General features: G+C 38.0%; 1 protein-coding gene across 7 annotated transcripts in view; it reads right to left on the bottom strand.

The window, feature by feature from the left end:
- Positions 1–14674, bottom strand: part of LOC110958594 (RNA-binding motif, single-stranded-interacting protein 3) — a 134160-nt gene that overhangs the window by 27859 nt on the left and 91627 nt on the right. For all 7 annotated transcript variants that reach the window (XM_051957003.1, XM_051957004.1, XM_022205195.2 and 4 more), the window contains one exon: positions 13824–13903. In XM_051957003.1, the coding sequence (XP_051812963.1) occupies positions 13824–13903 (80 nt within the window). The remainder of the gene's footprint in view (positions 1–13823; positions 13904–14674) is intronic.

Here is a 14674-nt window from a genome sequence, read left to right as displayed (position 1 = left end):
AACTGCACAGAGTCAAATCCTCATCGCTGTGTGTAGCACTGGAATAAAGGAGTTCTTAAAAGACACAGAAAGCGATGAACAAATTGCAATATCATCACGCTGGTACTGACTCACACATTATGAATGCCAAAATAAACTACGCAATTATCTCGCCTACTTCAAGAAAAATGTTTCTTTATCTCGGTAAACTGGAAAAAAAAATGAGAAGAAGTGTTTTCAGCAGAGGAAACCATTTAGAGCCTAAAGACTGAGATGAGAGTTTTTTTGGATTGCCTGGGGCCCGGATGGGACTGCAGAGGTAAGCGTAAGAAGAAACATAGTGAAACGTGATTATACTGCATTTAAGAGTAATTTCTCATTAAATGTTTCAGCTTGATTTTTATCTAATAGCAGGCCACATGGGTTCGCCTCTGTTATCCTCCTCTGTCTTTGCTGCTCATATTTTTCAATCACTCCCCTTGTTCCTCTCTTTTGCCCACTCTGCACCATGCAAATACATACATACATGTGTAGCAACACCAAAAAAAAAACCAAACCCTTTGCCCTGAGAAATACCAAATATGGTGCTCGATTCACATCATTGATGACGATGATGAGAGATTCATGTAAAAGACCGTTCACCAAAAAAAAAAAAAAAGGCTGATTTATTTATTTATTATACACTATATTCAGTGTTCCCTGACAGAGCATTCCCCTGGGAAAGACTGACCTCGAGACTGACCTGGAGACACCCTGATGTCTGAAACACAAATGAATGAAATACATGCAAAACAATACCTCCAAATAATGTAGGAAGCAACTGTTTGTCTCCATGAAATGGTTCCCAGGTCTCTGGTAGTGCAGCTTTAACACATAAACCAAATGTAAAACTATTTACCTCATTTAGTCAGAATATACTGTATAGTAAATAAATACAATGATTAAAACTTACTCTAATTATTCAGAATATAATTTATTATAAATACTCACATTAAAAACAATTTAGAAAATATTATGCCATCTTCTTTTCAGGGGCGTGATTGACCACTGAGTAAGAAATGTCAAACTTGAGTTTGATGAAGAGTGTTGATCAGTGAAAATATGAAAGAAAACAAAATGAGACAAATTACGACATGATTGTAAATGTATCTTTAAATGTGGGACTAAAAGTTAATGAAATCTTAATATTGTTCTATAGCATTTTAAGCTCACCTGAGTGGGGGACATTGGCTTTTTTTTTTTAGCCCTTTGTGAGAACAGGACGACAAAACACTGTGCAGCTCCTGAGACTATTTAGTCATACAAATTAATTTATTATAATTATTCTACTAAACATATCTTTTATGTATTTCTGTTTGTCTTCACTCCATCAAAAGAGCTCAGATGTTCAGGCAAATTATTTATTTAATGATTTTTTAGAAAAAGGCCCAATTTTATACTCAATTTGCACATGCAAGGAGAAAAAATGTGACAAAAATGTTAAAATTACACGCAAGGAGAAAAAATGTGACAAAAATGTTAAATTTTCTGTTATTTGTTCTCATGAAAGAATGTAGAAATATATGCAGAGATGAAAAAAAAATCTACACTGTAAAAATCCAAACACAAAAACAAATTTGGGCACTGAAATAGCTAGTGCATTCACCCTCTCTTTGACTTTAACTGGCTGCATAAACTTTCTTTAACACCTTTAATCATTAAAAGAAACGTTTGCACCTCATCTTCACAGATTCTAATGGAAATCAGTGCAGCAGAAGTTGCAATGGGAAAGTGTTAGCCCCAGAGTATGTTGTTTATTTCTATTTTTTAGGCACTCGAAACTAAGGTTAGACAATATTAATTAACACCCTGTTTTATTTTTGTGTCAAGCATATCGGCTGTAAGTGTCAATTTGGAAGAATTTGGTAAAACCTCTGGCTATAAGTCGGCTTTTATCAGTTGGGTTTATGTTGAATCAGTGCATGGTGTCATGGTATTATTATCGGCAGATTTGTGAGTATAAAGGAAATAATTATTTCTTTCCCTCATGAGTTAGAACTTCATCGATGCACATGTTTTAGACCCAAAGGCTGGTTCTGTGTCTTCTGTTGTGGTCTGTTTCGTTGGTGTGACAGACAGAGAAACTGGTGACAAATGACAACTTGTCAAGTTTATCGTCAGGACATTTTCTTGTCTGAAGTTTCACACAAAGACAGCAGAAATCCAGCTGATTTACAACAACTGTTTGTCCTTTGTATGAAAATGATACCTCTGTGGTTTGAATGGAAACTGTTTGAATCTTTTAATTGACAGCCTCATCACACAGATAAAAAGGTTGTGTTTTGGGACTTTGATGTCTATTTATTGTCAGAATTAGTTATGCAAAAAGTGATGCATAAATTCTAATGAAGTGACAGCTGCCTGCTAAACAATGACTAAATCTTTACATCTGTTCTTTTCCTTCATTCGCCTCAATAGTATCTATCATCTTAACAACCAGTAAGCAAAGCATGCAGCATGCTGGCAATGAAACCTTTCTGTGCAGCAACAATAAAAGAGATGCTGCCCTTATTCAGCTTTGTGGGATCCCTGTTAGTAGCAAATATCCACAGAGATGTAAAAATTCACGTTGTTGCTGTAAGTAGGGTTTTTTTTTCATCTCAGCTTGTGAAATGGTTCCAGACGTTAAACACTGGCCAAGTGCTATGGGCCAGTGTTTACATGCACCAACACGCCTACACAGACACATACGTCAATATTGTTACAATGCTTTGGTTGCCTCGGTGCATCTGGAGCTCCAAATTTGACTGCTGCACGAGTCCAACATTTGGTTGAACAGGAAATTAAACGCTCCCATAGAAAGATGTTTCTTTCTTCTATAGATAAGTCTTTTTTTTCCCCTGTACACTCCTGCCACATTCTTGAATACCTGGATGGAGATTAATCCTGTTATTATTCAAATCTGTCATGCCAGATTACACTGTCACGGTATTTCACATTTCTCCTAGAAAACACAAAACATACGGAGAAGGTTAAGTGTTCGAAATGTAGCTCAAGACGGCAAAAATAATATTTCATTCTTTTATTGCAGTTAGTTTAGCTAGATAGACATAACGAATCTATCCATCTATCTTCGAGCTTTATTCCTGCCTGAGTGAAGGAAAAATGGAGACAATAAAAATATAGTCATGTGAAAAAAAAAGTAAGTGCTGTTGACTTTCCAACAACATCCTTCTTAAAACTCACTTTCATAGACTTGCTTTTATGTGAAGTTTACTTTTATCTGTAATTAGTTTTAGTGTTCTATTCTGTATTTATGTTGTATTTGCCAGGCTCTCTCTTGCTTTATTTTAATTTTAGCTGCAAGTTCTTCATTGTGATGTCATCTTTAATCCTTTGAGTACGGACTTGTTTTTTCAATTTGAACTTTAAACTGCCTAGTTCAGTTGTTTGATATGCGTCCTAACCTAGTTAATTATTCACTTACTTTATTATCATTTTTTACTATTTATTTTAATTGGCTGCTCTGCCTTGTCCATTTATGCCTTATGTCTTGCTTGATTGGCTTAGTGTTTGCATGTTTCATCAGTCAAAGCACCTTGTGAACGTTGTTCTTATGGATGCTATATAAATAAAGTTCTTATATTTTCATTACTATTATTTGAGTAAGCAGGCATGTATTCCTCTTTGAAATGCTGACTACAGATACAAGAATACACTCAAACAAATGAGATAAAGCAGTGACACTGACACGAGTCATTCTCATAGTTTAAATATAAAACAAAACAAAAAAACAGATCAGTCACATTGAAAAAGTAAGAAAACAACAAATTTGTTGAGGATTTGCCGCTTCAGAAAACTCAAGGGCAGAGCATTTGATGCAAAAACACATCTCCCAGAACCCCAGAAACTCACCACAGGGTCAGCAGGTAACTCTGAGGTTGCTTTGCTGGGCAGCTCACAGTGATTGATTTGAGAATGAATTGTACATAATATCAAAGAGTACTTCAGGATATACTGAACCCATCTGTAAGAAAGTTGAAGTTGGACCAAAAGTGGGCATCAAACATGATAATGATTCTGCAAATCGACCAGTAAATTGGACAAAAAGAAGGAATGGAGGGTTATGGGAAGGTAATGTTGTGGGATTTGACATGGAGAGTGCATGTAAGAAAAGCCCAGAACATCTTACAACTGAGGAAATTGTGCATGAAAAATGGTCAAAATTTTCTGCAAGGTGAGAGGGGTGGACGAGTATGCAAAATGTCAACAAGAAGCTTTTTCAGCCAAACAGAACACATTACAGCTATTGCTACTTTTCTTTAATAAAGGACTGAAGAAGCAAATTTATTTGTGGTCAAGTAAACCACCTTTATCTGTAGTCCGTGTTTCAAAAAGATCAGATGATTGTCTTGCAAGCCAGGAATGCAGTGGGATGCAAAGATTACAACGAGCAAATTTACATACAATATGATATGAAAAGCCTTAATTAATCCCTCAGTGGGGAAATTTGCATTGCTACAGCAGCAAAGGAGATATTGCAGACATTTAAGAAATATCAGCAGAAAAATAGAAATAAACAAAAAAATATACATAAGTTCTTGCTCAAATTCAGTCGCTTAACTGAAAAAATTGAACAGCTCAACATTAATTTAGTCTTTTTTCTAAGATCTAATGGACATCCTATATAGCAGGGCAAATGCAGAGTGAAGCATACAAAACACTGCAAAATTACCCTAACTTACTGTCCCTAAAAGTACTCCAGTGTGCAGTGCTACAGTAAATTAGCAATACCATAACAGCCAAAGGAACCTAAATTGTTATATCTACACCATATTGCAGCTATAATGTAAAAACAGAAAAGTGTAATGTCACTGTTGTACTAGCTGCAGGTCATGCCTGTGGTAGCAGAGCTGTGATATTAAGCGTTTCTCTGGGGGCGATAAAAAAAACAAAAAACAAGCAAACAAGCAATAGGCTCTGTAAATCACTTTCTATTCATTCCAACCGCTGTGACAAGTTATAAATACTGATGATGACAATGAAGATAATGAATGTTACTTATTCCTCTGAGGTGAACACACCACACATACGCAATTAGGGGTCAAAACATGCAGAGAGAAGATTACCTGGAGGAAAAGCTGCTCAAAGCGGTGCGTCATATTAATTCTGCAGCCTGCTTTCACAGCCAGATTTATACAATCTGTAGCTTTTCGTGAAGGTGCCTGTTTGACTCCCGCTGCTGTCATTCTTTCAGCTCTGTAACACAAACTGATGAATTCATGATGAATTGGAGGACGGCTGCGTCTGCCCTCTAGACTGGGTCACTGTAGGGCATGTCGAGGTAATTAACACTGTCTGAGTCAAATATTAGGAAATCGAAATAGTTCAGGTTGGTGTTAATTTTTAGTAAACACGACTCGGATTGGGGGACATAAAATCCAATTCAAATCAAATGAGGAAAAATTCTTGTTAATTGCCGAAGTCACGCGCAAATCGATCTTTGGAGCCTGAAGCGCATCAGTATTGCCCTTCTGTCTCCAGGCGGTTTTTCTTGCAAGTGCTTCAGCAGGTAGAGAGAAGGAGGGGTCATCACTTAGACACCAGAGTACACTACAGCAGTGTGCATGCAATAGATGGGGTTTCAGAAAATGAAAAAAGATGGCTCCTCATTGGATCACCATATGCAGTCTGCAGTGCAGAGACAAACAGATGGTAAACGGGCACAGTGATGAGAGAAAAGATGAGCTGCTGAGCTGTACATCCTCAGTAACTGATTCCTGTATTTATGTATTAAACTGATTGGTATCTGATTAATGGAACATGAAACAATCCATTGTTTAGCACACAGGTGTCGTAAAGGGAGAGCACAATTGGTGGCAGATCCTGAATACTAGGGATGCAAATTTTTAACCATTTTATTAAGCAGTTTTCAGTCCACAGATTTATGATTGGTGGCTCTCTAATATATGTCACCGGAGCATGAAAAGACAGGTTTAGTCGATCCTGGCCTGTAAAGAGGTCATTAAGCATCACAGACTGTCTTTGTCAAGGTCCCCATTGATAGATAAACCCACACAATGCTCTCTGCTTACCAACACGGAACTACCTGTAGTGTTCTTCACTTCAGTTCACTACAGTATCAGACAGTAAGAGGCTTCACCAGATACTACAGCGAATCTACAGCACATTTTCTGGCATGTATCTAGAAAATACAGGTATTTGTCATGTTTTCTGAGCTTGTGAAGCAACAGTTCACCCTGCTCTCTAACAGTACAGTGATGGTGGACATGGTTTGTGGCCACCTAAATGCAAATTCACATAACCCAACTCATAAACAGCATGCCATTTAAAGCAAGACATTTCAAAAGAAAAATCTGCAAACTGTACAAATCTCATTCTGATCAAAAAATAAATAAAAAAAGCGGTTGCAGATGTGACAAATAAAAAAAAGTATAAAAAAGGGGCTTCATCTAACACTAAGGCAGACATAAAAGTAGGGCACAAACAAAGGGCTGTGGAACATTAAGGAACATCTTGGATGCAGCATCATAATTGTTTTCTTAATGCATGCAGAGCTAACCAGTTGTTAGACACATGCATTGGACTGATTTTAATGACTTATTTGCATTTGAAGTGTGTATTTTTATAGTAAAATGGTACTGGACTGGCAGGTACTAAATATTCAATGGCTTGGATCAGGACATCCCTAATTCAAAAGGTTATCGTGTCAGTTTCTAATGTTATAAACTGAACGCTCTTTTTTCTTTTGTTGTTCACTGTGATTCTGAGCTTCATCGCTGTGAAGAATGTGTGAACTCAAACACTAAACGAGCAAAAATGAAAAGACCCAGACACACATTGAGCTACTGGTGTGTGTGTAGTTGTGTCACTGCGTGTGTTTCCTAGTAGTTAATATTGCTAAAAACATGAGCTGTTGCCAAGAGCGACATGATAAGGGCAGCAATTGAAATGAAAAGAGAGAAGCACTGTTCTGGACAATAGCTATGTGTGTTTGTGTTTGTTCACACACACTGGAGATTTTTTTTAAATTGTACTCATTAACTAATGTTTGCTGTAGTTATTTTACTAATTTAATTTATCAAACATCATGTTTGAATTGTTCTACTCCAATTTTTGTATTATTTGGGTGAATAAAAGCACGGCCACATCCCATCACAACGGCAATAAGTAATGCAAATAAGACAGAAAAGTCATGAAGATGGCATGAGGTGTTGACTAAAAGACTGATAGAAGTTGTGTGTCTGAAGGCGTCTGTGTAAAAGTGAAAATAGCGCTTGAATTGAAACGGAGTTTTCGATCTGTGGCATTTAATGTTTAACAGACAGGACATGTTTATGGGTAACAGGGTGGGTGGCTTGCACTGTGAAGTGTAGATTGCATACTGTTTTCAGTCACAGTAGCGGTGGGATATTTCAAACTGCAGTAGGGCACCAAAGAAACTGTTAAAACTCCAGCAGCGCAAACAAACATATTTATGTCAGTTCGAGCGAGAGGGACACAGGAGAGGAAACAGAAGGTTAAAGAAAATATGGGGGAGGATGAAGCATACAGGTTAGTGTACATGGCTCTGGTAAAGAGCAGAAGATATACTAGAAAAGCACTCAGAGAGTGCAGACCTCTGCCAAGGATAGAGAGGAAAACAGGAAACCCATGCAGTAAAGGATCGTGAGCTGGAATCAAACCTGCATCTCTGACACAGTTCTGTTTACGAATCACCTTCTTAACCAGTTGAGCTATCTGGACACCTTGTTCCAATTTGTTGGACGACATACTAACCTATGATGTTTTTGTCATATTTTGGACCACATACTAAAACATACTAAAAAATTCAAAGTGATCCAGAATCCAGGATCCTTTCCAGATTGCCACCAAAATTAAATCAGCTCTTCCTCTGACCATAGTCTACATCCCCTCAAAATTTCATGTGAATCTGCCCAGGCGTTTTTGAGTTATCTTGCTAACAGACAGACAGACAGACAGACAGACAGACAGACAGACACACACACACACACACACCGGGTGTCACATAACCTCCTTGGCGGAGGTAATAATATAAATCTTTGGTACTTCGAAGCAAAGTACCAAAAACCCTTAGCTTATAAAGACACAACGAGTGGGACCCAATGCCTCTAATGGGAGAATTCTCTTTTAAAATAAAATACAATTCATTAGCAAACAACATGGGAAATCATTCAGTTAGAAAATGGGTTCCAATCCCCAAATGTGACTAAATGAGGAATCCACGAGCTGGGCTGAATGGAATGCAATCCTTTTTTTTTTAATTTTCCGTTTAAGACATCTGGCATCAAAGAGCTCAAAGTCATAGGAGAGAACAATGTGCACTCTGGAGGTTTTTCTGGTTCAAGCATTACACACAGAGTTTTGGCCTCTCATCACTAGTTACCAGTCAGCTTCAGAATTGATTTTAAGATTCTAATTCATTACCTCTGAAGCACTTCATGGTTCAGCTCCCAGCTACACTGCTGAATTGTTGCTTCCCTGTGAGCCGGTTCGCTCTGCTGGCCGTTCTTGAGTCCTACAGACTGAAGGACTGAAGGTCCTTCAGCTCTGGAACTCCACAGGACATGATACCCTCAGGACCTGTGACACCTCTTAAATCATTTCTCAAAACCGATCTTGTCTAAAAGGCCTCTTATTAGTTCAAGCACATTTTTATTGCCAACATGTCTTAACTGTTTTATGAATAGTAATTATCTTTTATGTTGGCCATTTTATTCCATTTTATTTCTCTGCTACGCTAATTGCATTGTTCTCTTTGCCTCAGTCTTAAATTAGATTAATTATAAAGCACTTTCTAAGTTGTGCAGTTATTTAAAATAAAATGCATAATAATAAAATTAGTTTTAAGGACCTAATTAATTACATTAGTTAAAAAATGAGGCACTTTTGAACTTTGAATAGTGCTGTAAAAATTTTAAGTAATAATTAAACAGATAATATTATCATTATTGGTGTTGTAATTGTTATTATTACTATTATATAATTATTTATTATATACATTTTTAATTATGCATATTAATTAATCATATGATAGCAGCAATATTAATAATAGCAGTTGTTAGTATTGTTGTTATTATTATTATTATTATTATTATTGACAAAAACCATCTCCTTTGAAAGAAATGTGTTTATGCTGTGTTTATTGGAAGGTTTAAGGCAGCACCAAATATCTTGAACTTGTCAGCATCAGTGTAATTTGGCGTCAGCTTGTTTGAGTGCTGAATAAATAACACCTGTAAGCTGACACAAAGTCTGGCAGCATAGTACTGACACATAATTACATAATCTTTCCCTCAGTGCTGCATCACTCTATTTTTTCCTCCATTATCAGGAACTTCAAATAATAATAACTCATTTGCCATTTATGGAAGTATTGAACCGCTTCTGCAGTGAAAGGGGACTTAATGCCTCATGATCATACGAGACATTTAAGGCTCGATGCATTTTTAAAAGCCCCATGATTGTTATTGAAACTGCTGAGTGATAATGGGATTCTTCAAGTTCCTGTCCTCCGTTTGTCTTCTCATTAGGGGGGACAAAAACAACTATTAAAACGGCAACATTATCCAACATAGTAGAAGAGTAATAGAGACAGATGCGAAAAGAAAAGTGAAAGAGTGAAGAAAAAAAATAGTGAAAACATGGGTAAAGCAGAAATGTCATGGGACCAGTGGAGACAGGAAGGAGAGATTAGATGGGAGACAGAGAGAGGAGGAGACGAAAAATAAACTAAAACAGAGAAGAAAAAAAAAACAAATTAAGTGGGGACAAAAAAGCTGGTTGTCTGTAATGTGCAAAATGAAACTCAGTAAGTCTTCACTGCAGACAAAAGACAGTAATGGAATTTTACTTTCCATAAACAGTGGGGTGCAGTGGATCACAAAAATTACAGTTTAAATGGGCTTTTGAGTCATGAATAGGCTCATTTTTGGATCAGCAAAAAAAATTAAATATATGCATATATATTCTGCCACAACAGTCTGTCAACTACCCTATGCATGTGAGCACAAACATTTAGTGTCCTGTCACTGAAACAAAGATGAAGGAAACACTATTTGCCCAGAAAGAAATGCTGTAGGTGTTGTTTGTCTGTAAGCAGGATTATGTAAAAAGTTGCAGCTGCAAATCTAAATTGCTTTATTAAAATTTGTGTTATACAGCATCGGCATCGAACTATGAGCACAAAAAGATCCACAACTTTCCGCCACTGCTTTACTGTAACTCAACATGTGTGAAGTGCAGTTCAGTCGGAAAAAAACAACCAAATCGAAGCTTAATATCAGGATTCTTCCACTAAAATCACTTTACTACATCTCGTTTGAAAATCTAGCCAAAAACAAATTATTTGCTCAAACCAGATGTTGTGAAAAACTAAAAACTTATGCGCATTTTGGCGCAACTGTGAAGTCCTTAGTGACTCAGCAGCAACCAATAGTTACGTGGTAAAATTCTAGGACTTTATTGCTGAAGTGGGCTGAAGTGCAGGCAGTGTTACACACAGTAGATAAGAGGAAAGCATAGATAAAAATTAAACATGTAATTACTAATATATCTATATTATGACATTATTTTCCCAGTATTGCTAACACTGGTGGGTGCATGAAAAAATGATGCACATGTTGATTGCAACTTTTCAGTTTTTTGCAAAAATATATAATGGCACAAAGGCAATTTTTATTTTTCTATTTTCTTCTGTGTATGATGTGTGGCATTATAATGCAGGAAAAAAATTTTTTTTTGAGCTTTGTCTACTTTTAGTCATAGTTGTGCTGTTTCCATAGAGGTGCAGGACTTTCTGTTGCAGTAAAACCTGAGCCGACAGTGAGGAAAAATGTGACAACTAACTAGTAATGGAGACGTTTCCCTCCACTGTAGTCTATGAAATCAAAGGAAATGCAGAATCATCAAGTATTTCATCTTTTCAAGTCCACATTTACATTTTTCACCACCACAATTCGTTGAAATTGTCATCAATATTCAGAAAGATGTATCATATCATATTGAATAATACTGAATAAAACGGCATATTTGTGGAGAACCTGGGGAGCATATGTGCTCTTTATGGCTGGATAGGGACGGTTTCACACCGCTGCCGGCTCTTTCAATCACAGTATGGGGGCAGAACATTATCGAGTGACAAACACAGAGGAGACAGAATTACAACACATAGTAAATACTCAAACTGTGATTACTTCATTTACACCTAAGACTGGAATGTCGAATTTGCAAGACAGCTCTGCTCACTAAAAGTGACAAGACATTCGCAGCAGGAAACCTGTTTCCAATCCATTTGCATCTGGAAATCACACATCCTGGAGCCATTTGAGGACCTGTGATATCTTGTAAATAAACTGTATTTGTATAAAGGTAAATAACACTGAAGATTATATGTATCTATAACCAGATCCCTTCAATCTGTCTGAAGTAGATGTAAAGAGCAGGATCAAGTCTATGTCTGATCTGGATACTCTGTCTCTATGAACACAACCACCAGAACACTGTGGGTCAATGTGCTTCCTGTTAACCAGGGCTGATGGAAGCTCTGGTCATGTGATCAATATCGACATTCATCCTGCGGGTGGAGAGAAAAATGTTACTGTTGCCTGTCAATGCATCAATGTGGATGGACAGGCTGTGGTATTAATCAGAGGAACACACAGGCAAAAGACACAACCACACATCCCTCACTGACAGACACACACACACAGCTACATGTCACACTGTACCAGCATTGAAAGCTTAACCTTTGATTACAGTGTGTTTTTAAGACAACACATGTAAGTAATAAGAAGAGCAACAACAAAACAATACACAAAGGCCTGTCATAATGTCACTGCAGCAGCTCCGGAAATGCCACAAACTGTCAGTGACACAGAAAACCAGTGGCATAAATCACACCTGAACCTGGCTCTGGAGAGAGAGGTGCTTTTTGATTCATGTTTTAGATGAGTGAATACAGTGTGTGTGTGTGTGTGTGTGTGTGTGTGTGTGTGTGTGTGTGTGTGTGTGTGTGTGTGTGTGTGTGTGTGTGTGTGTGTGTGTGTGTGTTCTCTCAATTTAACTGGTTTGCGAATTTAAGTGGATCATGTGCGCTAATGCACACATTAACACACACACACACACACACACACACACACACACACACACACACACACACACACACACACACACACACACACACACACACACACACACACACACACACACACTAATAGATGTGCAAAGCAGACAGTAGTAAATGGATACCTCTGGCAAAGACAACAATGCATCTCTTTAAATCTGGAGGTCAGACACTTGCAGGATAAAGAACCACCAGTGCATTTGTTTTTGTGTGTAAGATTTAAAGCTTATTTCACATTTTGGCCACTTGGGGGCAGCACAACAAGATGCAAATATATCGCTGGCATATTATCTTGTAAAATTTTTATGGTCGACTCCCCCATTGACTCTCACTGAGCCTCACCTGCAAAATGCTTCAGCATGTTGTTTGATGTTAACGTTGCCTGTACACTCTTGAAGCTAAACTCTGAAAGATGTGAGTGACAAGAGCTAAAATGTGAAAGTAATGTGGGCTGCAAAACCAAAACACTGACCTGAAAAAGCTATTCAAGGCTGCAGTGATCTGCAGAGTTGGATGACTTGCCACATCTCACATAATCATTCAATTTAACATGAAATTAGCAGACCAGCTTTAAGTAAAGTGAATATGCATATATGCACCCTGCTCACTAGTAACTTTAAATACATTGTGCTCTGTCACAGTAATTGTATGCAAAAGCTAATAAATGCATGAATTATGAACATGATATCCTGTTGTAGGATTTCTCATAATAGATTTTTAACCAAAGGAGCAGAGACAATAATTGGTAACACCGAGTTCTTTAATAATTTATAACAATCTCCAATTGTCTTTCAGATTTTTCATTGAATCACGTTTGTGAAGCATGGTCTTGATAAAAGGTATAATTTTGGGTTTCTCACATAGTAAGACAGAAACAGGCTGCAGAAAGATGCAGCAAAGGATGGGATTATGTAGCCCTAACTGTACTTTTATCTATATCTATATAGACCTACATATACAGTAAGCACACTCCCTTTTCTCTTGTAAATCTATTATTGCTTGAAACTCAATGACATCCTCAGTGATCCTTCTCCACTTGCTTCCACTCCGTGTTAAACAGGCAACAAGTTCCTGCTGTTTATTTGGGGACAATCAGCAGCAGATTGTTTGCTTTAGGGGACGTCTGTCTGTGCATGTGCCTCTTGCATGTGAGCGTCTCAATCTTCTTGTACGGAGAAAGAATTAATCAGTCAGACCTTCCTACTAAATCAACTCGAGGAGGACTGAGGAGTGGGAGAGACGGAGCAGCAGAGAGAGCTGAGAGGGTGATGCATTATCAGTCGCACTGACACTGCTCTGTACACAGACAGATGTGGTAACACAAAAAGGCAGAGAAGTCCACTGCATGACTGTGTCTGATAAACAGTGATGGCTGCAAAAGGAAAGTCTATATAAATATGATAAATAGGTGTGTATGTGCTGAATGTTACTAGGTGCGGTTACTGGATGTCACTTTGAGCACATTTGTTGGCTAGTCTAAATTAGGCCCATTTCTCTATAACATCCATTGAAATCATAGAAAAGAAAGACCATGTTCATGCTTCTACAGGCAGAGGATAATCCACTTTTTGTGAACCATGAGATATGTAATGCTAGGAAACAATACGCGCACCAGCTAGAATGTGTTCAGTAGCAAAACGTCAAATAGGAAAACAAAAAACTGTACGTGCATTTTGTCTAGTCTGAGACTGACACCTACCCGTCATGCCTGGAGGGGTTTTCAAAAATTTTCCATTGAAATTTTGAATCACCACATCACACTTCTCTGTTGACTCCATCCTGAAAGAAAAGAAAGAGATGCTACTTCAGGACAATGATCTCTTAACATGCACAGATGCTACACTGCTTCTATAAAAGTGTGTGAATATGAATGTGCTGAATGCTGACAACTGCGTCCCACAAAGCAGAAAAGGTATTCTGTGCTCGATTGTGCATGTACGCCTGAGAAAAATGCCTTAGGTAGGCCTGTGCATGGCTGTGTGTTTGTGTGTATGTGTTTTCTATGGGGTTTCCTCTCCTTTGTCCCAGTTTAAAAGCTCCATTCAGTCTGATCTGTTGTGTGTCATGTCCTCTTTGTCTGCCCCTATTCAGCTCTGCTCACCCAATCACAGCTCAATGACTAATTGCCTGCTTGGCAAGCAAAAGCCAGTGTGTAAATGTGTGTGTTTGGAAGAGAAAAACGGTGACTGAAGAGAGGCTATGTGTGTATGTGTGTCTGTTTGGGATGTGAGCATGCATGTCCCCGTTTGGGTCGTGGTTTTTCTTCATATAGTCAGTGACCCTGAATGAAGCTCTGACTGCATTCTAATCACTGACACACTCTACGATCTAAGTGAGAAGACCACACACACACACACACACACACACACACACACACACACACACACAAAAACACACACACGCACGCACGCACACACACACACACACACACACACACATGAAGGGTGAAGAAGCCAAGGGTACGAGGATGTGCAGTTGTATCATTAGAGCTAAAAGTCAGTCAGTTGTGAATGGCAATGAGTCAACTGAGGCTAACACTGTCTGCTGCAA

This window comes from Acanthochromis polyacanthus, chromosome 12, assembly GCF_021347895.1.
Source record: "Acanthochromis polyacanthus isolate Apoly-LR-REF ecotype Palm Island chromosome 12, KAUST_Apoly_ChrSc, whole genome shotgun sequence".
Classification (NCBI taxonomy): Eukaryota; Metazoa; Chordata; class Actinopteri; family Pomacentridae; genus Acanthochromis; species Acanthochromis polyacanthus.
This window is presented reverse-complemented; position numbering and strand designations above follow the sequence as displayed.